The sequence below is a fragment of the Somniosus microcephalus genome, chromosome 5, assembly GCF_052327205.1.
Source record: "Somniosus microcephalus isolate GS21.2 chromosome 5, FLI_Smic_1.0, whole genome shotgun sequence".
Taxonomy (NCBI): Eukaryota; Metazoa; Chordata; class Chondrichthyes; order Squaliformes; family Somniosidae; genus Somniosus; species Somniosus microcephalus.
In genome coordinates, this window is record NC_140991.1 from 90,145,965 (window position 1) to 90,172,021 (window position 26,057).

At 42.2% G+C, this 26,057-nt stretch overlaps 1 protein-coding gene across 3 annotated transcripts in view; it reads right to left on the reverse strand.

The window, feature by feature from the left end:
* Positions 1-8,842: 8,842 nt before the first annotated feature.
* The window catches only part of dync1li1 (dynein, cytoplasmic 1, light intermediate chain 1), an 81,391-nt gene continuing 64,176 nt past the window's right edge, over positions 8,843-26,057 (reverse strand). For all 3 annotated transcript variants that reach the window (XM_085987984.1, XM_085987982.1, XM_085987983.1), the window contains one exon: positions 8,843-9,761. In XM_085987984.1, coding sequence (XP_085844110.1) covers positions 9,652-9,761 — 110 coding nt within the window. In that variant the 3' untranslated portion in view covers positions 8,843-9,651. The remainder of the gene's footprint in view (positions 9,762-26,057) is intronic.

Here is a 26,057-nt window from a genome sequence, read left to right on the forward strand (position 1 = left end):
CAGCCCTAACAGTCATAAACCGACGGGACTACGAGCGGCTATTCTCACACATACCCTTGAGAGACACAAAAATTATTTTGAAGACGTACACGGGGCAAAAAGTCTACCCCAAAGGAAAAATAAGGGTGACCGTTATATATAACGGTAAGGAAACACCAAAACTAGACCTGTATGTACTGCAAGATGGAGGACCACCATTACTGGGACGTGAATGGATCCGGAAAATACAACTGGATTGGCATTCCATACAGGCACTGACTGTGGCTGACAAAAAGGATGACGACGTCACACCTGGGCGACTGTCAAAGATCCTAACTGACGCGAAAGAAGTGTTCCAGCAAGGACTCGGAACACTAAAAGGCATGACAGCGACGATTAAAATTGAAGAAAATGCAAGCCCAAAATGTTTTAAGGCCCTTATGCAATCCGCCCAGCCGTCGAAGCAGAGCTGGAGAGTCTGGAATGTTCAGGTGTACTATCCAAGGTAGACTGGAGCGAGTGGGCTACACCCATCGTCCCTGTGATGAAAAAGTAGTTGAGCAGCACGCCTGGGGAACCAAGGAAGGTTCGCATTTGTGGGGACTTTAAGGTAACAGTGAACCCGGTCCTTCACACCGTACAATATCCACTTCCGCGGATTGAAGATATTTTCGCCTCGCTATCTGGAGGGAAACGCTTCACTAAGATTGATCTGGCCCAGGCGTATCTGCAAATGGAGGTAGAAGAAGCATCAAAAAAATACCTCACAATCAACACCCATAAAGGTCTCTACCAATACAACCGGCTGGTATTCGGGGTAGCATCAGCTCCGGCTATTTGGCAGAGGGCAATGGAACAAGTCCTGCAAGGGATCCCAGGGACCCAGTGTTATTTGGACGACATCCTGGTCACGGGCGAAAATGACAGTGATCACCTTGCCAACCTGGAGCAGGTGCTCACTAGATTGCAGGAATATGGGCTCCGAGCTAACCACCCCAAATGCGAGTTTTTTAGAAAACAGATCTCGTATTGTGGCCACGTTATCGATAAAGAGGGGTTACATAAGTCCCCAGAGAAGATTGAGGCAGTAGTCAAGGCTCCAGCACCGGAAAATGTGTCACAACTGAGGTCGTTCCTCGGGCTGGTAAACTACTACCATAAGTTCTTGCCAAATTTGTCTACAATATTACACCCACTTCACACCCTACTGCAAACTGGGGTGCCATGGAAGTGGAGTGACGAATGTAGATGAGCTTTCCAGAAGAGCAAAACACTAATCACATCGAAAGAGGTATTGGCCCATTACAACCCGGCATTACCAATTCGGTTGGCATGTGATGCGTCACCCTACGGCATTGGAGCGGTGCTGTCGCACAAGTTCTCGGACGGCTCAGAGAGGCCAATAGCCTTTGCGTCATGATCACTAACCTCAGCCGAGCGTAACTACGCCCAGATTGACAGGGAGGCCCTCAGCCTAGTGTGGGGAGTGAAAAAGTTCAATCACTATCTGCACGGGCAGAAATTCACCTTGCTGACTGATCACCAGCCTCTTGTCTCCATTTTTAGTCCGAAGAAGGGCATTCCGGTGATGACTGTGCAACGACTACAAAGATGGTCACTTTTTCTAGGGGCGCACCACTATGAGATTGAATAAAAGGGCACGAAACAGCATGGAAATGCTGATGGGCTATCACGCCTGCCACTGCCTACTATGGAGGAAGCAGCAGCAGTGGATCCTGTCAAAATATTCCATTTGACTATAGTTGAATACCTACCGGTAACTAACGCTTGTATCGAAAAGGAAACCCGAAATGACCCGACACTGTCTCGGGTATATGATTTGACGGTGAAGGGATGGCCAGCACATAGCGACTCACTTGCCAGCATTCTCGACAAGGAGAGAACAGCTGTCAGTGTGCCGGGGGACCTTGATGTGTGGATCCCGAGTGGTAATTCCACCCAAGTTAAGGGATAGAGTGCTCAATGAGCTTCATGAGGGTCATCTGGGAGGGGTAAAAATGAAAAGCCTAGCCAGGGCTTATGTGTGGTGGCCGGGAATCGATAAACAAATCGAGGACCTGACCAAGAGCTGCTCAGGATGCCAGAAAGTCCAAAATGCACCACCACAGGCCCCTCTACACCCATGGGAGTGGCCCTCATCTCCATGGCAACGGGTGCATATTGATTTTGCTGGTCCATTCATGGACTCAATGTTTTTAATAGCCGTGGATGCACACTCGAAATGGCCTGAGGTCATCAAAATGTCCTCCACCACCACGGAGAAAACTATTGCAGTCCTACGGACCATTTTTGCCAGGAATGGCTTGCCAGAACAGATTTGCTCTGACAACGGACCACAGTTTGTGTCCGAAGAGTTCCGGAGGTTCTTGAAAAAGAATGGAGTAAGGCATTACACATCCGCCCCGTATCATCCAGCCACAAATGGATTGGCTGAGAGGATCGTACAAACCTTTAAGAAGGCAGTAAAGGCTATGTACAATGACAACATTCCGCTGCAGCACAAGGTGGACAATTTCCTGTTCGCCTACCGGAATGCGACACATGCAGTCACCAACCAGGCCCCAGCCATGATGTTCTTTAACCGAAGGTTAAGATCTCGCCTGGATTTGCTCAGACCAAACGTACGAAGAGATGTTAAGAGTAAGCAATTCCAGCACATCCATGAGAAGCCAACAAGGAGCTTCAATGTAGGGCAACCAGTCTTGGCCCGCGACTACCGAACAGAAAAATGGCAGCCAGGAACGATATGCACATGGCAGGGCCCACTAATGTACACAGTGGACGTTGGGGAGAGCATCGTGAGACGCCATGCTGACCAGATCCTAGAGTCACAGGAACAAGTCAACCCCATGCCTCGCCCATACGTACCTGGTGATGAACCCGACGTACAGGTCGCATCTACCCCAGAAACAGTAGCATCGGAAGCTGATGAACCAACCGACGACAGGGGTCCAGAATCGCCTCCGCACCAAGAGCAAGACACTCGGGAAAGGCGCTATCCAGAAAGGATCAGGAAGCCTCCCCAAAGACTGAATATATAAATAGACTATTTTCAGCTAATGTTGCATGTTAAAAGTGTTAATTGTTATTAGTTTGATATTTAATTGTTAAATGAGTGTTATGGTACTGTTAATCTAAAAGGGGAGGAATTGTAATGTATATACCTTTAAGGGGGGGAACTATGTTTTACGGCTCATGTATACTGCAGTACCGGCAGTGACCACACCTGTATATAGCACTGAGTAGTAATCTGTACAGATCAGTTGCAGTGTGAGCCACGTTGAGTAAACACCTGTTGTACCGTTCTCCGCAGTCTGTGTCTTATTATACACGGACGCAACATCTCTCTTCCCCATTTGTGTTTCGCTCTCTCTCCCTCCCCCAGTTTGTGTTTCGCTCTCTCTCCCTCCCCCAGTTTGTGTTTCTCTATCTTTTCCCCAGTTTGTGTTGCTCTCTCTCTCCCTCCCCCAGTTTGTTTCTCTCTCTCCCTCCCCCAATTTGTGTTGCTCTCTCTCTCCCCATTTGTGTTCTCCCTCCCTCCCCCAGTTTGTGTTGCTCTCTCCCATTTGTGTTTTTCTCTTCCTCCCCGTTTGTGTTGCGCGCTCTCTCTCTCTCTCCCCCAGTTTGTGTATCTTTCTCCCTTCCTCTCCCTGTTTGTTTTGCTCTCCTTCCCTCTCCCAGAGAGCCAGGAGTAGCATCAGCCAGGTAATGAGTGGGCATGGCACTGAGAGAGGAGCAGCCAGTAAAGGGGTGAGTGAAATCCAGAGACTTTACTGTGGGTAAATAGTGAAACATTATTTACATTGGTGGGTGAATAGAGAACTAGGGAATGGAAAACAAAGATTGCCACTGGAAGAAAGGGGAAAGGGAGAAGGAAAGTTCTTGAACTGAGGTCTATTAGACTGTGCGATACTTCACCACGTGGCGATTGAGTACAAATTAAAACTTCATTTCAAAGGGGATGATATATATTTGAAAGAGTAATATAAAAAGATCTTTTGGGGGGGGGGGATGCAATTGGCTTATATGCGAGCCAGTACAGGGGAATGACTGGCCCCCTTCTGTGCTGTAATAATTTCTATAATTTTATGAAAACTTTCCTTTATCGAGTCCGAGCTCGAGAAATGTTGGTGCTGAGTTGAGTTTAGGATGACGTGCACTGTGCCCCAAACAGAAGCTCATTGCCCTTTGTGTGAGGTTGCCAGTTCAGAGCTGTTACCTTGCCACGGAACCGGAATCCAGAGTCCAAGGAGATAGGAGAAATTGGGCCTGTTAAAAGTGGCATTAACTGGGGAGTCTGACCGCACCTTCTGGAGTGCAGGGGGATTCTGGCTATGGTTTCATGGTAAATATCAGTGGGTTATAGGATTACTACTAGGTATGATATCAGGGCATTACACCTATTACTACCAGTTACATATAGATTATCAGTTTATTATTGTATTACTGTTGGTTAGGAGGGGAATCTGTAATGCATTTCAGTTTATTATTTGTTACCAGTGCAATTTCAGTGAGTCACTGAGTTACTGGTGGAATCAAAGTTCCTCTGGTTTCCCCTCCCTTGGTTTCCCCTCGTTGCCTGCTCACGGGTGGCCTCCTGGTTCTTGGAACTTGTCACAGAATGCTGGCGTGAAACCACGAGCAAAGATACTGCATTACGGGGACCCAACCTTTGTAAGGTAAATACACTAACATTTAGTAGAAGGCATGTGATCAGGCATCATGGTCAGATGTCATGTGGTCAGACCTCCAATTAAAGTATATTCAAGGCTGAAATTTTTGGACTCTCAGGGAAATCAAGGGATACGGAGATCGGGCTGAAAAATGGATTTGAGGTCGAAGATCAGCCAGGATCTTATTGAATGGCGGAGCAGGCTCGAGGGGCCGTATGGCCAACTCCTGCTTCTAATTCTCATGTTCTTATGTTCTCCAGGAATGTCCCAACGAGAGTTGGTGACCCTGTATCTCCAGTTTCTCTCTCAGGACTTACGGAATTTCCAGGTGATGTTTGTTGGCCCCGATGCCGTCATCTGCAAAACTGGCAATGAAGCACCGCAAAATAACAACAGAGAATGCTGGATAAACTCAGCAGGTCAGGCAACATCCGTGGAGCGAAATTTGAGTTGACGTTTCGGGTCGAAACCCTTCTTCAAAACTGGAAAGAAAATAAAAAGATCGAAGGCAAAGCTGCGATTGAACAAAAGAAGAAAAAGAGACAATAAAAGGTATGCGAAGCCAGATGAGATGGTAATGGGCCCGTGGAGACAAAAGGCAGCTGAGATTAGGTGTGAAGTGTACTGGCAGGAGAAGAACAGCTACCAGGTGAGAGAGAGAAACAAAAAGGAGGGGGGAGAAAAAAAGGACCCAAAGCAAAGGTGTGGAAAAAATTAAAAGGAAAAAAGTAATAGGGGCCGAGGTTATGATCTGAAATTATTGAACTCGAGAGAGAGTCCGGAAGGCTGCAAAGTGCCTAATCGGAAGATGATTTGCTGTTCCGAGTTTACGTTGAGCTTCCGTGGAACAATACAAGAGGCCAAGGACGGTGAGGTCCGAGTGGGAATGGAGCGGTGAATTAAAATGACAGGCGACCGGAAGCTCGGGGTTACCCTTACGGACTGAACGGAGGTGTTCCGCAAAGCGGTCACCCAATCTGCGTTTGGTCTCCCCAATGTTCCGAATAGTTGGGGGACAAGCAGGGCTCAGACAATGTGATTAGGTTGCAAGCCACGACAGCCAGGGTACTGTGCATGCGTGAACCACGCGTACAAGGACAGTTTCTCCTGAGTTGCCAGCAGCTGCGCTCAGGAGCCCAATTCCGGTAGACTCTCGCCCAAAGTGGGAGGGTTGGAAACCGTGTGAGCACTTAAGGGGATGACTGACACCACTGAACCCCAGTAGATATTTGCAGCAGACCCAAATTTGTAACAGCTCTGTTCGGCCAATCGTCAAGATTGCTTACTTCAGTCTCTGCAATGTTGCTGTCTTTGTTTCTACATGTCAGTACAAAGAAGGTTCACTCGGTTAATCCCGGGGATGAGGGGATGGACATATGAGGAGAGGTTGAGTAGATTGGGACTCTACTCATTGGAGTTCAGAAGAATGAGAGGCGATCTTATTGAAACATATAAGATTGTGAAGGGGTTGGATCGGGTGGCTGCAGGGAAGATGTTCCCGATGATGGGTGAAACTAGAACTAGGGGGCATAGTCTTAGAATAAGGGGCTGCTCTTTCAAAACTGAGATGAGGAGGAACTACTTCACTCAGAGGGTGGTAGGTCCATGGAATATGCTGCCCCAAAAAACTGTAGAAGCTACATCATTACATAAATTTAAAACAGAAATAGACAGTTTCCTAGAAGTAAAGGGAATTAAGGGTTACGGGCAGGAATTTGGACAGGAGTCTAGGTTCGGATCGGTCATGGCCCTGTGGTTAGCGGAGCGGGCCCAGGGGCCGTGTAGCCTGATCCTGCTCCTATTTCGTGTGTCTAATTCTGTTAGATGCAGGAGATGGTTCTGTGATAGTGGATTGGCAATTAGGATCAGATCAGCCATGATCTTATTGAATGGCGGAGCAGGCTCGAGGGGCCGATTTGCCTACTCCTGCTCCTATTTCTTATGTTCTTATCCTTACCCACACTTCTACATTTAGACTCAATTTCCAACATCTTCCTTGCCGTCCTACTCCTCCTCCATAAACTCCAATGTATCCCAAACTCACCCATCCACATCCTGTCACACATTAGGTCCTGTTCACCCATCACCTCTTTTACAACAGATGTAGTGTGCACTTATTAGGTTTCATAGACTAAAGGAAGTGCTAGGTCAGTGGCATTGATAATACAGCTAACCATTTATCCCCATCTCCTTCCCCTGTATCCCTCAAAAGACTTCCTGCTTCATGAATCTCTTGGCCTCCATTTACGGCCCACCTGTCCGTGGAATGTTGACAAACTGCGATTCAATACCCTTTTCTCCAGCAAAAGGCAAGAGAATGCCACTAGGAGGTAGTATTATCATGACCTTGATACAGTAAATATCTACTAAAATAGGACTATTAGTCTTTATAACATGATTCCTGTTTTGCTGCCTGTTTTCAGGCATACTCAGGGCAGTCAACAGGGGAAAATCAGGCAATAAGGCTTCTTTCTAGACAACATTTAAAACTTTATTTTAAAGATGTTCAAATTAAATTTTAAAAACATTCCAGTTACCAATTTTGATTACAAATAGGAGCAGCCCCTTTCCAACAAATTTACTTTGAATTTGTAAGTCTTCCGCTTCCCATATAGCATTTGGAAGAAAATATTCTTTCCTTTTCCAAAATCATAAACTCATGATGGGATGTAGTTCCACATGAAGACACCCCAGTGATACCTCAACAAAGTGGCCATTCTTGATGGGCGAGCCTCGACAGTGATCATCGGCAGATAATTCAACTACGAGATGCATTACAGACAAGCCAAATCTGGTCAACACACACACTTTTGATCAGAAAGACAGACAGACTCGTGAAATAAGCAGACACATGGCAGATGAAATTTAACACTGAAGTGTGAAGTGATACATTGTGGTAGGAAGAATGAGGAGTGGCAGTATAAATTAAATGGTACAATTTTAAAGGGGGGTGCAGGAACAGAGAGATCTGGGGGTGTATGTACACAAATCTTTGAAGGTGGCAGGACAAGTTGAGAAGGCTGTTAAAAAAAGACGTATGGGACCCTTGGCTTTAGTAATTGAGGCAGAGTATAAAAGTAAGTAAGTTATGCTAAACCTTTATAAAACAATGACTCAGCTGGTGTAGTGTTCAATTCTGGCACCACACTTTAGGAGGGTGCAGATGAGATTTACTGGAATGGTACCAGGGATGAGGGACTTCAGTTATGTGGAAAGACTGGAGAAACAGGGGTTGTTCTCCTTAGTGCAGAAGGTTAAGAGGCGATTTAATAGGTGTTCAAAATCATGAACGGTTTTGATAGGGTAAATAAGGAGAAACCGTTTCCAGTGGCAGAAGGGTTGGTAACCAGAGGACACAGATTTAAGGTGACTGGCAAGAGAACCAGAGGGGACATGAGGAAACTTTTTTACACAAGTTTGTGGGGTCTGGAATGCACTGCCTGAAAGAGTGGTGGAAGCAGATTAAATAGTAACTTTCAAAGGGAAATTGGATAAATACTTGAAGGGATTTTTAATTTTTTTTAAATTTTTATAAACAGGGCTATGCGGAAAGAGCAGGGGAATGAGACTAATTGAAAAGATCTACCAAAGAGCTGGCACAGCCACGATGGGCCAAATGGCTTCCTTCTGCACTATGATTCTATGAGTCACAGTAGAAAACAGCACTGAAATTGGGATGTAGCTCATCTGTATTGTTCATTTCCATACCTAAGCAATGCATTTACCATCAAACAAGCTATATATCGCCAAAGACAAATCGATCACACTTGAGTGGTGCAGTACACATACAGATTTGGATTAGTTAAGCATTTATTTGATGTATTGTGTACATAATTCTCAAAGTTCTTCTGTTTTCACTGTTGGAAGCAGTTACCCAATTTTTGGCCCTACTATTTGGGACTTCAACAGTTAAAAAAACATTTTAACAGGAGAAAAATTTCCATCCTAAATTACTAAAGACAAGAAAAATATTACATGCTGAGTGAAAAAAAATTCTTCTGATTTTTTGTTGTTGTTTGGAGCACATCCATGTATTCCTTTCCGGAGGTGGAGAAAGACAGTGAGAAAGAGGCCCTCCAAAGGAAGGCTGAAGTTTGTGAATAGACAACTACCGTTAGTGAATTACAGTCGATTTACTTTTTCTAAATAAAGGATCAACATGTTTTAGATCTGTTGCAGAGAATAAATACAACTTTATTGAAGGATTACAATCCTTACATCTTTCTGTAATTAGAATCAGCACAATACAGAAACCAGACAGGGTTGAGTTAAGGAAGTATGATACTAACAACCAGAACAAAGGATGAGGAGTTCAAGTTGAAGTAATGTACATTCCTTGGGCGACTGACCTGCCCCCTTTCTTCATTTTTTAACATTGCAGTTTACAAGTAACGTGGGTTACTATACAAAATTAGGCATTTCACCATTTTGTTCAGCACTTTAAAGAAGACTGTTGTAAGAGTACTTCAGTTCTGCACACTTTTTAATTTGGCCACCAACAATTCATCTTCGAGGCAGTATTTTCAGGATTCAAGTTTCTGAAAAGTTTATTACGTAGCCTGGATTCCTGCTATGGCTCTGGCCAGCAATACACGTTTAGATACTTTGTTTTAGGCACCATATTTACTATCAGTATATGACATTTCCCAAATGAACACCTGGGAAATACAAATAACTCACCAACACTGGCTGCAAATTAGCATTATTTGAACAGAGATGCAAAGTCCCAATAATTAAATTCATCTCTCATTATTTTTCCTCTCAGAAAACACATTACTAGAATCATTTTTGCAGCATTGTATTTCCCTCTCGATACAGTTTCCTTACATACATTGAACAACTCATCGAAGACTCAAACGTGGTAGTCCAGTATACTTCAAAAACAGCCTTTGATCCTCAGTGCATGTTCTGAAGGAAAAGGGAGAGGCAAAGCCAACAACACAGGGTATTGTATTAAGCATCATGTAGTAGCTTTTCTTCAGGATGCTTTGTCTTCTGCTATGGATGTATGGGTTGGAGACACAGCTTCTGGTTTACGTGCAATTCTGTCCAGTTCTGCTTGTACATCCGTTAAGACGGGCTTATGACCTACAAATAGGAAAGGAGGAAGGAAAGGAGGAAGACAGATACTTTATGATTTGAAGCAGCAGGAAAAACTGAGATTAGATATCAATCTGTCTGCAATTTTAATAGTAAATTAGTAATTTCAAGAATGAGCAGATTATCAATGATAACTGGGCACCAATTTTGAAGGATCTGCTCAAGTATTTGGTCTTATATAAACAATATTCATGGAAAATGTGCATCAGAGTTGGGATTACATTGGTCAAACTTAGTCATTGTATTTAGGTTGACACTGAACTTAGTATTGGAAAAAGGACAGTTGTTAATGGATTTCTTCTCACTCAACATCCTCATACTAAAAACCTGTAGTCTATAGAGCACTTTTCTGTGGTAAAAGCATGACATTTTACTTTTATATTTTACTTTACAGAATTGCAACCTGATACAGCATTTCTCCCCACCTTGATGTGTAGCAACTGTAAGAAAATGAGCTTTAAAAAGATATAAATACTGTATAAACACTGCTGGAGGAACAGAGCCAAGCACATTACTCAAAACTAGAGCCTGGTTTATGTGCCAAGTAACATGTGGCTGTGTCCACAAAACTTGTGTTTAGGTCCCTGAAAATATGCATCCTGTTCTGAGTGAGTCACTGGCGACAGGGTCTGCAGCAGCAATCTGCTTTGAAATTTTATCTGAGGAGGCAGGTCAATCAACAGTGAGATAACAATGTTGCATCTGGAACCATTAAGATGGTTGCTGTCATCAGCCCAAGGAACCACAAGGGATGTTCTTTAAAAAAAAACCTGAGAAACCAAGGCTCGATAACTCGATCAATTGGTGAAAATATAATGTCTCTGGCTGCTTAATGCACCACATGAACAATGTGCAGTGACATTACCATTTTGAAGTTTTCCTTCAAAGGAGGTAATTTGTCATGTGACCTCAGCACAGGAACCCAGCACAACTGATGAGCTTAAGACCATTTGGTTGCAATTTATTTCTTTTAAAGTTTATGAAATTGTTTTCAAAATTTGCTAAATGTTAACTTTAAAAAAAATTAATTCACTACAAAGAAAGCAAATCTAAAAATGTCTAAACCCATTAGCAAATTGAGGAAGGAAAAATGTGTGGAACCCAATGAAACCATAATTTGCAGCTGAAACTCAACAGAAAAGGACTTACCAAACTAAGGTAGAAATGTTTCAAAATAAATCTTACTTCAACAGATATTGCAGCTGAATCATTTATTGCTCAAAATTGGATTAAAGTTCAAGCTCTAAAAGTAGCAGCACAGGTCAATGCCCCATTCCAGCAACTTCAGATCTGATGTGTTTTCAGAGAGAAGTAATGCTGACATTTTCCAGTTGGATCATGTTGAAATACTAGTTCTAGGCAAATCTGAGAGAGTCTGAGCCAGACTGGATTCATTAGATATTTCCACAAAGAAAACTAATTAAGAAACGGCTTAATTGAGTCGTGATGAGTATCTAAATAAGTGCACAAATAATTGATAACACAGTTGGCCAAGGAACCTAGATTATTACAATGTGCAGACATTAAAAATGGAAAATGTTAGCTAATTTCAGAATTTTCAGCTATGTACAGAATTTTTTAAATTTTTTTTAATATAAATTGAGCAGTCAGGCTAAATTATGCTTTACCATTTTGCAAAATTTACTGTAATGGTGGAAGGGAAATAGCATGCTTCTAATCTTCCGAACCAGTGTTTAAGAAATCAATTTGATCCCAAGGGAAACTGAGGTGAAGTAAAAGGTGAAATATCTGGACATTTTCATGACAAACTGTCTAATCTATTTCAGAAAATCATTTTCAATGAGTAAAAATGGCAGCTGATGACTTATTTGGTTCCAATCTTCTGTACAAAACCAATCGGGATTATGCTTAAATCTGAACAAAGAATAAGGGAACAGCAGGCATTGGGGAGTCTGTTCTCAAGTTACCTTTTGTCTATCGTTCAAACAGTAAGAGTTAGATTTATTAAGTGAATTATAAATTACAAATCAGTTAAGAGTCAAGTGTGATGGAAGCAAGGAGAGGGCTTCTATTTGTCTCCTCCTCACATCTATTTCACTACAGTTTGAGTTCATGATGTAGTGAAAGCTTTAATTGGAAATATTTTAATCTTAGAGCATGCTCAAATGAAAATCTCTGGTCTCATGAAGAGAGGCCAAAGTACAAGTATGATAAATACTATGATTTAAGATAGATTTCCAATATTCCTCTGTAAGGAATTGGAAGTGTTGTTAAATAAAATTTCCAGAAATGTCTCCAACCTTGAAGCTAAGGCAGTAGTAAGGAAAGTAATGTGTTGTGCCTTTAAGAGGAAATGGTGCGTGGGGAGACGGAGAGCAGCTTAAGAGAGCTCAATAGATAGTTTTTTTTTATTTTTAAAAACTGTTGTTCAACTGAACAAGCTCAAAACTAGTATTAATCTAGAAATTTGAGTTAGTCTAAGTTAGGTAAGGCCTTAGCCCTTGAAATTTACACACTGCTTGGAGGGACACAAATATTCCAGTTGTACTACACAGTGTGCACTAATGCAAAATAAAAATGTCTGCAATTTTGTGTTGATGCAAACTATGTAGCATAAACCAGACCTGAAATTAGTTTAATTAAGATTACCACAAGAGCATTTAGAGATGGTGTATAACTGCAAAACAGTACAAAGCAATGCTTAATGCTGCATCTACAATATGATTGTGGTGTCAGTGTAATGGTAAGTTAGTGCACATCTGCAGTCGGGCTGACCCAAGATCAGAGCAAACTACAGCACGATTCCTTCCTTCAGGGAGTCCTATTCCATTTTGCTCTGGGTCAGATTAGAACCAGCTTCTGAATGTACACCGTAACTTTAGCATCACTACAGTTTGAGATCTACTAGTATTAGGGTTGCAAAGGGGTGGAAAGTTTCCGGTAAATTTCCGGAAATTTTCCACGGGAAGTTTAGCTTGGGAATTTTGCCCAAAAAAGCACATGTTAGCATAATATTGTTTTTTTTTGTATTTCTTTCATTTTTTTCCCCCACAGATCCTCTCAAAGTTACTAACAGAGATGGAATCTTAATTATTCAGGAATGTCTTAATCAATATATGTTTATCTTCTTACTTGGCTTGTTTTAATAATTACACGTTTTGTGTGTGACTGTGAACAAATGTGTCCTGATTGGTTGGATGAGTGGATGAGCAATTAGCTCCCTCTATTGGTGATGTAGCGTCGTGCGTGCACAGGTCATATTTCCATCACATGGATCATCAGGAAAAATTTACTCACCCTGTTGCAATCGTGCTGATCGGCCGCAGTTCGACAGAGACGAATGCCCTTTATTTCTCTGCATAGAACAATGCCACGTTTACCGTCAGATGTGTGGAAGCATTTTACCCCAGGCATTAAAGATGGAAAGACTGTGTACATGTGCAAACACTGTACAAAGCCATATGTAAAGAATGCCACAAAGATGCAGCAGCATTTATCCAAATGCAACAACTTCACTCAAAGCTCACAGCAGTCAGCCCAGAGTTCCTCTGCTTCCATTCAAGAAGATGATGGTTCAAATTCAGCATCAGACTCCTTATCATCAGCAACTCCTGGCCCACTTGGAAGGTTCTTTGATACAATGGATAACCATAGTCAGAAGAATGCAGATGAGTGCCTTGCTCAAGCTGTATATGCGACAGGCTCACCCATCATGCTCACAGCCAATGTGTACTGGAAGAGATTTTTCAAAGTTACTTGCCCTGCATACTGTCCTCCCACCAGACATGCTTTGTCTACTTATTTGCTGGAGGCAGAGTATAACAGAGTCCAAGGAAAGCTCAAAGAAACGATAGAGATGGCAGACTGTGTTGCAGTTATCTCAGATGGGTGGTCAAATGTATGAGGGGAGGGCATCATAAACTACATTGTCTCCACTCCTCTCCCAGTGTTCAAGTGCACAGACACGAAGGACAACAGACACACAGGCACATACATTGCTGATGAGCTGAAAGCGGTCATCAACGATCTTGGATCACAACAGGTCTTTGCAGTAGTTACTGACAATACTGCGAATATGAAGGCTGCTTGGGCTCAAGTGGAGGAGGCCTACCCTCATATTACGTCTATTGGGTGCACAGCTCATGGGCTCAACCTGCTCCTCAAGGACATCATGGGTTTGAGAACCATGGAAGCACTGTACAAGAGAGCCAAGCAAGTTGTTAAGTATGTCAGGGGAAAACAGGTAGTTGCAGCAACATACAACTCCAAGCAAACGACAAAGAACAAGAACACCACACTGAAGCTGCCCAACAACACTAGATGGGGTGGTGTTGTCATAATGTACAACAGCCTTCTGGAGGGTAAGGAGTCGCTGCAAGAAATGGCAATATCCCAGTCTGGGGATATGGAAACCACCATCAAGAAAATACTGCTGGATGATGTGTTTTGGGAGAGAGTGGTTAGCAGCCTTAAACTACTCTCACCAGTAGCATCTGCAATTGCTCAGATTGAAGGAGATGACGCTGTTTTGTCAGATGTTCAGGCTTTTTGCCGATTTAAAAGAACAAAGCAGCATTGCCCTACCCACATCCCTGCTGCTCAAAGCAGAGGAGAAGGCAATTGTTCAATTCATACAGACGCATCAAGAATTTTGTGTCAAGCCAATTCATGCTGGACCCAAAGCATGTTGGGAGACCAATACTTTCTGGAGAATAGATCAACAGCGCTTTCAGTGTGATTTCTACCCTCTCACGCCATCTCAATCTGGACGTGGGCAAAGTTCTGGGAAGTCTGGCGAAGTTCTCTACCAAGCAAGGTCTTTGGAATGGGGACAGGATATGGGAATCATGCAAGCATATCAGTGCACATACCTGGTGGAAGGGACTTTGTGCATCTGAGACCCTGCCACCCATTGCATCGGTGATACTCCAAATCCCACCTTCATCAGCAGCCTCTGAACAAAACTGGTCACTTTTTGGGAATACGCATACAAAGGTGCGCAACAGGCTGACTAACAAGAGCGGAGAAACTGGTGGCTATCCGGGCGAACCTACAACTTATTGAGCCAGATACAGAAGTGTCCACCACACAGCTAGACACTGACGCAGAGGAGGAAATGGACACGTCAGAGCCAGAGTCAGAGAATCAGAAGGAGCAATGATGAGTAGAAGACTCAAAGGAACAAAATACAGGCTAAATAAGCGGACGCTCTTTTTATTTTATTTTAGATGGGTCTTTTTTGTGGGGGTTCAATAAAGTTCAAAATTATAACCTAAATAAAGTTTTGAAAGCCTGTTTTTATTTGTATGGAACAGTATGTCTATTTTGATGACAAAGATAATATAAGGGTCAGAGACAAAAACCATCAGTGTGCAAAAAAAACTCAAAATTCCCATAAATTCCCCAAATTCCCAAGGAAAGCTTCCTCTTTTAAAAATTCCTGGAATTTTGCAACCCTAACTAGTATAATATATAATTGCAAGTTCTTTCTTTTAACATGTGGAGATTACCACATTAGCTCTTTATAAACAAAATTTAATGGAATACCCAGTGACCAAGACGGAAGTATAACTTGGTCTATGTCAGTCAAAACACGTGTCAGTATCACACCAAACCAGTGAAAATTCTCAATCTCATCAGCAGAGGCTGATACTGATAGACTTGGAATTGTTATGCATTTCATGGCCGTTCATTTAACAGTTTCCCTGCTAAAGAATATATTTTTAATGAGTTTTGACCATTTTACAAATCTCTGCACTAAATCAGGACAATCAGGGAAGAAGACCTTGAAGCAACTGAGAGTTTAACAGTACCTAACCTGTCCGATTCCCAGGGGGAAAGCTTTGCTCTCAATAAGAGAATGTGAAAAATTGATAGCTTCAGGGAAAATTGAGGTTTGGATGGATTTGCCATAGAATTTTATTCTGATTAGATGCCAGGTTAACTCCTTTGATCTCCGAGGGATTTGATGAGATACAGACCTCAAAAGAAGTTATGAGACACAAATATTGCCCCAAAATTACCACATCTAGTAAGGATATTACAGCCATGGAAAGGGTACAGTAAAGATTAACCAACCAGAATTGTTAGGAAGGAGAGGTTATACCTATGAAGTTTCAGTTCTGACAAAAGGTCATTTGACCTGAAACATTAACCCTACCTTCCTCTCTCCACAGATGCTGCCTGACAATTGCTTTTTGTTCAAAAATTTACTTACTCTCAATGAAATTGCTGAATATAAAACACATTTTTAGATAGATGAGTTAAAAAGAAACAGAACAAACTCATGGATAAGGGAGGATTAAACTTTCCTCAACCTACATTATATCCTATTGGTTTTAAGGTGAAAGTTTTACAATATTGGCTAAGTTTAATAAAGTTTTTTGCAATTGAATAAACAGAAAAGTAATTTAATGTCTTCCTGGAATAGGACAGATACCTTCAAAGAAAGTAACATGTTGGAAAAAATTCCAATGAAATGCTATAGCAGGTAATAGATTGTTTCTAGAAATGCTTTTTTGATGCAACTTATTTAATATTCCTCCATCTATTTTCTCCCCATTTCTTGTGAAGGCACCGTAACCACATATGATCCCCTAGGGACTGGCAGTCATCAGGTTCCTCAACTTGGCTATTCTTCATTTGTTAGCCCGAACAGCACTGGCAGACTGCTGAGTAGTGGGGGTATTATTATGAAGTATTTACAGCACAGAAACAGGCCATTCGGCGCAATAGATCCATGCCGGAGTTTATGCTCCACTCGAGCCTCCTCCACTCTTCATTTAACCCCATCAACAGATCCTTCTATTCCTTTCTCTCTTGTATGCTTATATAGCTGCCCCTTAAATGCATTTATGCTATTCGCCTCAACTACGCCTTGTGGTAGCGAGTTCCACATTCTAACCACTCTCTTGAGTAGAGAAGATTCTCCTGAATTCTCTATTGGATTTATTAGTGACTATTTTATATTTATGGCTCAGAGTACTGGTCTCACCCGCAAGTGGAAACATCTCTACGTCTACCCTATCAAACCCTCTCAATCGTAAAGATCTCTAACAGTCTTCTCAATTCTAGAGAAAAGAGCCCCAGCCGGTTCAATCTTTCCCAATAGGTATAACCTCAGAGTTCTGGTATAATTCTAGAGCCAACCCTGTTCTCTTCATACATTTCTCTGTATGCATTTACTTTCCACTTGATTGCATAGAAACGAACACCCGAGTTAAATTTTCCTCTCTGGCTGATTCCAATTGGAGCTCCTTTACTGCCGCCCTAGCTGGGATTAACTGACTCAGCACAAACTAAGAAGCAAATTTAAGATTTTCTGCTCTGCATGATTAAGTGTCTATGCACTTCATGAACACACGAAGGTAAACAGATCATTAATAAATGTAGGAAAAATACACACTAGATTAAAGATCTCTACCCTATTGCCGTTTCTAAATTAAAATAAATCACTTTTACACGACTTGGAACAATTCACATTATGCAGCGAGTTTTCTGAATCTGCACTGGTGACATTTAAATCAACTAGGAAAAAAGGGTCCAGTGAATCAATGGATGGAGAACTGTGGATCATGCACCTGCATACTTTTGATATGCACTGGTGGGAGGCAGGATACTTTACAACTGGCTCAGACTCAAATTTTGGACATACATTCAGACCATTATTTTTCTAACATCTAGGCAGATTACTAATTCCCCACCTGATCTGTTTGCACTTAAATGAATGAATCAACAATCTAAGCCCCAAAATAGGGGCTCATACACCGAGAAAAGGGGTATGAAATGCGTTATTGATCAAGAAATTGAGTAATGTCTGGGAAATGCTAAAATGGTAGCTAACATAGTAGACCTAATCTGATATATAACTTTAAAATAACTAATAAAATGAACTGAACTCTGCAGAATGTAATCTCACTTGACAGTACCACTGAGGGGCTGCACCCATCCCTGAAGTGAATTGGGGTTACACTTCTAGTGGGTATCAGCAGAAGACAACTTATTTCTGGCTCATGGCTGGTACTTAACTGTTCTTGCAGCTTATTCTTTTGCCACAAAGGAGGCCTGTCTTCCTCTACAGCTGGCATTTTGTTGTGCAGGCATGAGGATAGGCCAATTTAGGACCCATGTTTGGAATTGCTTTGAGATTTTGCTGGCACTTCATAAATCCCTTTTGCATTACCTAAACATACGTGCTCCTCTGTGAAAGGGAACTCCTGTATGCTTTCGAACGGGTGTGAGAAGGGACTCTCGGAGATCATGTGACCTCTACAATATTTGTTTCACAGAGAAGCTTGAACGACACCTCACTAATGCATTGAAGAATAAACAACCATACTTTTTCCAAGATCATTTTCTAATGATTAAAGCATTCACAAGACCCTATTTTTCTCCTCTCTCAAGAGTCTGGGTCAGGCTGCACACTTCAGAAAGTTGGAAGACATTGAAGGCATTAATCACAAGCACCTGTTTCTGGAAAATGACAGGACATACGATGGGATGTGCAAGACAATCTTGCTGCTATCACCAAGATGTCTCGATGAGCAACGGAGACAAACTAGTTGTTACAAATTTTGGGTCAGCATCACAGCTCTCTCCTGTAAACTAACCCGGTGTCCCTTACGATCAAGAGTTTACTTTTACTGCCGAAATATCCAGTCATTAAATGGCGTGAATGAAGAGGCTGTAACAGTAAAATCCCTTGATATATGAACTGGACACTGTAATCTTACACATACCATGTGTGCTTCTCCAATCTTCCCATAGGTAGACTATCCAAGACAAAGGCAAATACAAACGAATGAGTTGGTTTATTTTACAGCAAACAAGTGAACAGAATAAATTTTATAGTACAGACCACCTTACTTCAACTTAATTTCATAACGCAGAAAACAAAGTACACCATGCTGGCCATGTTAGCTAGCTAATGTACTCTTCTGACCAGAGAATTTCAAAGTAATTATCCCCGATTTAAATAAGACAACTTTCTCTCTAGGTCTGGCTCCTTTATCAGCCTTCCCAGATCGTCTAACTGAATATTCCCTTCTCCTTTTATTTCCTAGCTGGACAGGAAGCCAGCATCTTAACCTCTGACCATTCCCATGCTCTCTAACCAGGGATTGGCCAGGAGTGCTGCCATCACTAGATGCAAGTTCCCATATCAACATTATGGTTACAAGATTAGGGCCGATGCTGGGTACTCTGCAACGAGTGGTCGATTTTCTGACCCCTCAAAGCCTCTCCACCATCTACAAGGCTCAAGTCAGGAGTGTGGTGGAATACTCACCACTCACCTGGAGGGGTGCAGCTGTAGCACTCAAAACTCAGTACTATCCAGGACATCGGCATGCCTGCCACTGAATTCATTATTTATCCTCTCCACCGGCACACCATGACTGCAGTATATACGATTTAAAGCATGCACTGCAGCAACTTACCAAGGTTACTTCAACCTCACTGCCCTCCATTGCAAACTCTTGCCACTGAGCAGAACAGCAGCAAGGTCATGGAAACATCACCACCTACCAAATTTTCTAAATCACACAACATCCCAACTTGGACGTATATATCTCTGTTCCTTCATCGTCTTTGGCACAATATCCTGGAATTCTCCATCTAACACCATTGTGGGAGTACAATCACCACAAGGATATAGCAGTTCAAGGAGAAGACCCACTACCATTTTCTCAGGATAATTAGGGATGGGCACTAAGTATGGCCTTGCCAGTGTCCTCCACAGCCCAGAACAACATCAATGCAGCAAGCACCACTTCAGCAGCCCGTTTGCCTAGATCTAATCCACGTTCCCAGTATGTGGCTATTCTATGAATTTGAATCCTTTGTGAGCTTAATTTAACTTGATAGTAACAGCCCAAAAGTCCTCCTAGGTTAAATAACCAAAAATCCCAAACTGAGAGACTAGTTTATATAGGAATTGAGTAAAGAACTTGTGAAAAATAATCCATATCCTCAAAAAAAAAGTATACATCAATGGGACAAAAAACTTGGCACTCTTCGTTTTCCTCTAGTTGCATTATGGTTGTGATTTAGTGAATTATTTAAAATCTAAAATTTGATTCAAATTCCACTGGAGTCTAAATCAATGATACAAAATGGGATTTAGAAAATTAGGTATATCTGCAACTTTTGTATTGAAAACGTTATTGTATCTGGTCAGTGTGGTTTACCCTCAACACCTCGTTCATCAAGTTTAAAAGAGAGACAACTATCTTGTTTTGTTCACTCTGCAAGAAACTAGAGAAATCAGGCCGCTTTCCATTACAATAAAGAAGGTTAAGAGGAGACTAGTAGAGGTATTCAGAATTATGACAGATTTTAATAAAAATCAAACATTGGGCGCGATCTTGCCAGCCCTGGGGAGATGGGTATGGAGCCTGGACTGCCGGGAAAATGGCAGAATCTGGGGGCGGGTACCCATCCCGCCCCCAATCTGCATTCCGTGCCATCTTGCCAGGAGGCGGGTAGCCGACCTGTGCCGGGTCCCATCTCCTTGGAGGCGGGAAGGGAATTACAGCCACTTAACTGCCTGTTAACCGGCAGATAAGAGGATTACCCCCATTTTACCCACACAAGTGTGGGCTTCCCGAAGGCTGCGAACCCAGCCAGGGTCACCGAGGCGAGCAGTGGGTCTGCAGGGGTGCAAAAGTGCGCTGTGAAGGTAAGTGATGGGTGCAAGCGTGGAGAGGTGAGTATGTGAGGTAAGTGGAAAGTGTTAGAAAAAGTACTTACTTTTGTTTCTTCCTGCAGGCTTCAAGAGTTGGGGATGCAGAGGCTCTCGCAACTCACCGGCAGAGATGACAGATGGCTGCTGCATTCTCCAATGCAACAACCATCTAATTTCTGCTAAAGAAAGAGGTTTGATGAGTCTTGAATTTAAGACTTCATCAAACTACAGAGAATGTCAGTGTTTGATAGCTTCACAGAGCTGTCAAACGATGACAATTCATCTGTCAAAAATTTGACAGATAAAATGTCCTACGCTGACGTTCTCTGTAACCAGCTTTCCTTTAATTGGCCTGCTAAGTCTGCTGGGCAGGCTTAACAAGGTCAATCAAGGTAAAATAGCATGGGTTGGCCAGAAGTTGATGGAGGCGGGACTAAAACCCAACAAGTGGGAGTCCCACCTCCAAAAGCTCCCCATTGGTCAGTGAGTGGGCAACTAGAATGCATAAATTTAATGGGCCGTATATTCTGATGCCTACGGGTGTGTACGAGCTGTCTACACACCCGTAGAGGCATCGGAAATGCCAGTTTCAGGCATGCGCTGAAAACGGATATTTCCGATCTGTCAAGAATGCTCTAGACAGATCGGATGCCTGCCCTAGAGAAGGACCTCTGTGGGCAGGGGGCGGGGGGGGGGGGGGGGGAGAAAAAGAGTTCCACTTTCTGGAGAACCTCCGCCCGCAGAAAACCCTTAGAAATCTTATGCCTGGTAAAAGCAGGCGTAAGTCCTGCTTTTACCAACATAAGTGTTAAAAGAGTTTTAAAAATGTTTTTTTCCCCCCACTCATTTATAATTTTAAAATACTTTTTTTTTTTAAAAAGGTACGTTTATTTTTAGCCCCGTAAAAAACTTCAAATTATTTTTTTCAAAAAATTAAATTTTTGTTTAAAATATTTAATTTATTGTAATTTCAACTCATTTTAAAAATGTGATTGTTTAAAAAAAAATGTATTTAATGTTTTACTGTGTTTTTGGGGTGATCTCCATTCATATATTTGACAGGTCTATCTGTCAAGTGTATGAAGGGAGATTCCCTTCTCCTTTTGGCTCCCCATGGCCCACGTGATCCCAGGGATGCTTGCGAACTGCATGCGCCTCTGGGATACGTGGGCCCTGCGCATTTCGAGTTTGGAGAGGCCCAGGGGCGGAAGTATATGCACCTCGGGAGCCCTCAGGTAAGTTTGTAGATTTTTTCCAGATCGAAGGCCTCCGCACGCACCAAAACACAACAGAAGGTAGGAGAAATTTTATTTTTATGCAGAGGGTTGTTAGGACATGGATTGCCCTACAAGAAACAGCACTGGAAACAGAATCCATAATAGCTTTTAAAAAGGGAAGAGGATAAATATTTGAGAAAGAAAATATTAAAAAAGGTACAGGGAAAGGGCAGCAGAATGAGACCAAGTGGATAGGTCATTCAGAGACAGCACAGGGGTGATGGGACGAATGGCCTCTTGTGTGTTGATTTTATGATTCTATTACTATAATAACTGTGGTATCAGTTATTGTAATACTGCATTTGGTGCAGAAATTAATGCCGAAATATTAATTCTACATTTAATGCTTTAAAAAATCCTGAACTCCAACAGGTGGTTTGATGACATTCCCCTGTATGTGAGGGAAAGGAGAAAAAAAAATCAGCCACCTTCATCCTTCCAGCGGTTTTATGATCTTGGCATAGGTTGCCTCTCAGCATAGTATTTTTGGAGGTGTGAAGGAATGCAAATACGAAGAATGAAAAATACCCATGTTTGTGCAGTGAATATCCAGTAGAACCATGAAATTATCTTGGTCTACTCCAACCAAGATCATCATGGTGTATCAATACAAGAAAGGCACAAAAGGAAGAGGTGATTCCCACAGTATGGGCAAGTCAACTGCAGCAAAGCAGAATCCAGAAATAGTGCAGTCTCCTTTGAGTCAAGAAAGCACAGAAGTAGAACCAAAATCTTTTGAAACAACTCATCATACTAGGGTTTGAGCTCTCAAATGTCTGGGTTGCTAGCTCAGTACCATAACCACAACACTACAGTACCCCATTTCTGGCATTACTGAAGCGTTTCCCTTGGGAGGGGTTCAGTTATTGGTCAGTAGCACCTTCCTGCTACAGTGTGCAGTCAGCCAATTTGGCTGAAGGAGGCACAAGAGAGAGAACAAAATACATAGAAACATAGAAGATAGGAGCAGGAGTAGGCCATTCGGCCCCTCGAGCCTGCTCCGCCATTCAATTAGATCATGGCTGATCGTCCAAATTCAGTACCCTGTTCCTGCCTTCTCTCCATATCCCTTGATCCCTTTAGCCTTAAGAAATATATCCAACTCCTTTTTGAATATATTTAATGAATTGGCCTCCATTGCCTTCTGTGGTAGAGAATTCCACAGGTTCACCACTCTCTGGGTGAAGAAATTCCTCCTCATCTCTGTCCTAAATGGCTTACCCTTTATCCTTAGACTGTGACCCCTGGTTCTGGTCTCCCCGACCATCAGGAACATCCTTCCAGCATCTAGTCTGTCTAGTCCTGTTAGAATTTTATAAGTTTCGATGAGATCCCCTCTCATTCTTCTAAACTCCAGTGAGTATAAGCCCAATCAACCCAATCTCTCCTCATACGTCATTCCTGCCATCCCAGGTATCAGCCTGGTGAATCTTCGCTGCACTCCTTCCATGGCAAGAACATCCTTCCTCAGATAAGGCGACCAAAACTGCACACATTACTCCAGATGTGGTCTCACCAAGGCCCTGTACAACTGCAGCAAGACATCCTTGTTCCTGTACTCAAACCCTCTCGCTACGAAGGCCAACATACAGACATTCGGAGTTGCTACTTTCCCCAATGGCAATCAATTACAATTGACTGCCGTGCAGAAACAGACTTTGAAGTTATGAATCTCGCCCTCCACCAAGATCGGATACATTTATCTATACAGTGTCATCCAGGTATACTTAGTGTTGGGGCAGGTTAAACAGAACTGGTCGTATTTCTGATGGATGACCCGATCCTTCTTTTGAGTGCGCTGCACAGGATGAGAACAGGGACTAGCAAGATGCACCTGCCCCCAATTTTGGCAGAATTTTGTAACATAAAAAAGGGCGGTGAGTCTGGAGACCCCAAGGAACTGGGTCCTATCCCAACTTTGGGTCCTATCCCAACTTCGGGCCCATCCACTCTCTGCAATGCTGTTGTGCACTCTTGGGGTCCAGGAATTTCAGACTCTCAGTAATGTTTTCCAATTAGTTTATGTTTACGCTTCAGAACTGCTGGAAAGAGGTAACTAGGTAACAACGTTCATGATCGTGGCTGCTAGTTTAGTTACTTAAATCGAATTTCATTTTTACTTTATGGGACATTTACTGGTATTACATATGATTCTGGGTTTTTAATTGATTTTTTGGAGGATTTTATCCATGTAAATCAATGACCCAGTCCATGATGGGTCTGATCCAGGAACGTAATGAATTGAACAGTGGCTTCAGGTAGCGGTTCTAGCAAACAAAACACAGTACAGGAAACTTTGTGCTATCCGGAGGTGAGCTATCCGGCAATCTGGCGCCACCGGCAAAAATCAGCAGCCGTTTTTTTATTCTTTGTTTGTTTTTTTTGCTTTGTTTGAACAGTCAAGCTGTGCAAGGTCTGTAGCTATAGCAACAGCTTCAGCTACAGAGCTTTAGGGCCACACCCAAGTGTTAAGAAGCTGTTGCTAAGCAACAGTGTTTGTTGTCAAATACGGAGATAAGAATCTCCGTATCTCTCAACATTAACTCTGGAGAGTACGGCACTTGTTAGGCAACGGCAGCAGCTCGGTCCCGTGGGTGCCGGATAGCACAAAGTTTCCTGTAATGAGTCGACACAGATACTGTGTACGCAATTATATGTACACTTATCTCCCGTGACAATATTCAATAGATATACTGCAACTCAGTTGAATACAATTCCCTTTTAATGGCTGAGATATTAAAGAGCACTTTTCAAAAAAATCAGGACTATTTTCTTCATCGTGCTAGATCAAACTTTTACATGCATAAGTTGGACACATATATATTATATATATATATATAAACTTATACATGCTTGACCAATATACATCTCTGCCAGTCGTGTCGATAAGGACCATCTAGTCTCTATGGATTGATTAATAATGGGTTTCCTTTGTGCACAATAGCTCAAAGCAAGCAAGAATTGGCATTAAAGCTTAAAGCAGACAGAAACAAGGTAAAAAGAATGGGCATGCTCAGCCACTGTGGAAGAAATTAATTTGTGCAATCTTCATGATTCCAAAAGCTTAAAGCTGAAGCAAAAACACTGACCTTAACGAGGCCAACAACTTGCAGCAACTGTCACCACACACAGAACAAGAAGAAAGTTAGAACAAGAATGCATTGTGCACCAGCTATACAATGCCAAATTTTAAAACGTGCAAATTAAGTTTAACCATTAAACTATCTGAGGTGTCGGTTATACTCAACACTGAACAATTTAGTTCAGTATGCGACAGATACTACTATATGTTTATTTACAACAAATAGTATGGTCATGCAACAAATTATGAAGCTATAGCTATTATTCCTATAAGAACATTTATGCATTTTTTAAAAAATGTAGTATCTGGACGAATCTCAGTAATGTGGTCAATGTGCCTATATCCTTGAATTAGGACAGTTGGCTGTTGGAGGCGCCGTCTTTGGGCTGAGACGTTAAACAGGGGCTCTGTTTGCCCTCTCGAGTGGATCTATGGCACTATTCAAAGAGAAGCAGGGAAGTTCTCCTGATGTCCTGGCCAATATTTATCGCTCAGCCACATTACTAAAACAGATTATCTGGTCATGTATCTCATTGATATTTGTGGGACGTTGCTGTGCGCAAATTGGCTGCCACCTTTTCCCTACATTAAGACAGTGATTACACTTCAAAAAGTAATTCATTGGCTGTAAAGTACTTTGGGACTTCGGAGGTCATGAACGGGTCTATATAAATGCAGGTCCTTTCCTTTCATGTACTAATGGTTAGGTTGTGGAAACCTAAAGCCTGCTTTGGGGAAACAACCATGAACTGGTATTCAAAAAACATTTTCCCTAAACAATTCACCCTAAAAATCTTGACATTAAAGTTTTGCAATGGAAACTTGCAATATATTTGTCTGGTATTAACCCAGGTATTTTTAACCATGGAAAAGGAAGACTTTCATAAGGCCACAAAACTGATGCCCACATCATAGGTATCAGAACTGAAGGCATGCAACCTATAACAGGCTATCGAATGGTATAGTGTGCGTGTGTGTGTGTGTAACGGGAGATCTTTAGTTATACTGCTCCAATCTCTTGTTTGTTGTAACATCACCAAATTGGTAAGTGGCACTATGGGTGTCTGAGAATATAGGATTGTGTAACAGAGCTTTTCCTACCTTTATTTAAACTTTAGATCAAACCATAGATATATATTATTAAGGATTCTACACAGCTAGTCCATTTGGGGGCACAGGGCTCAATTCAGAGAGATGGCACTCACTTAACAGTCATCCCCCACATTAATACAAGGACAGAGTTCGACTAAATCTCCTACAAAGATTGCAGAGTAAACTTG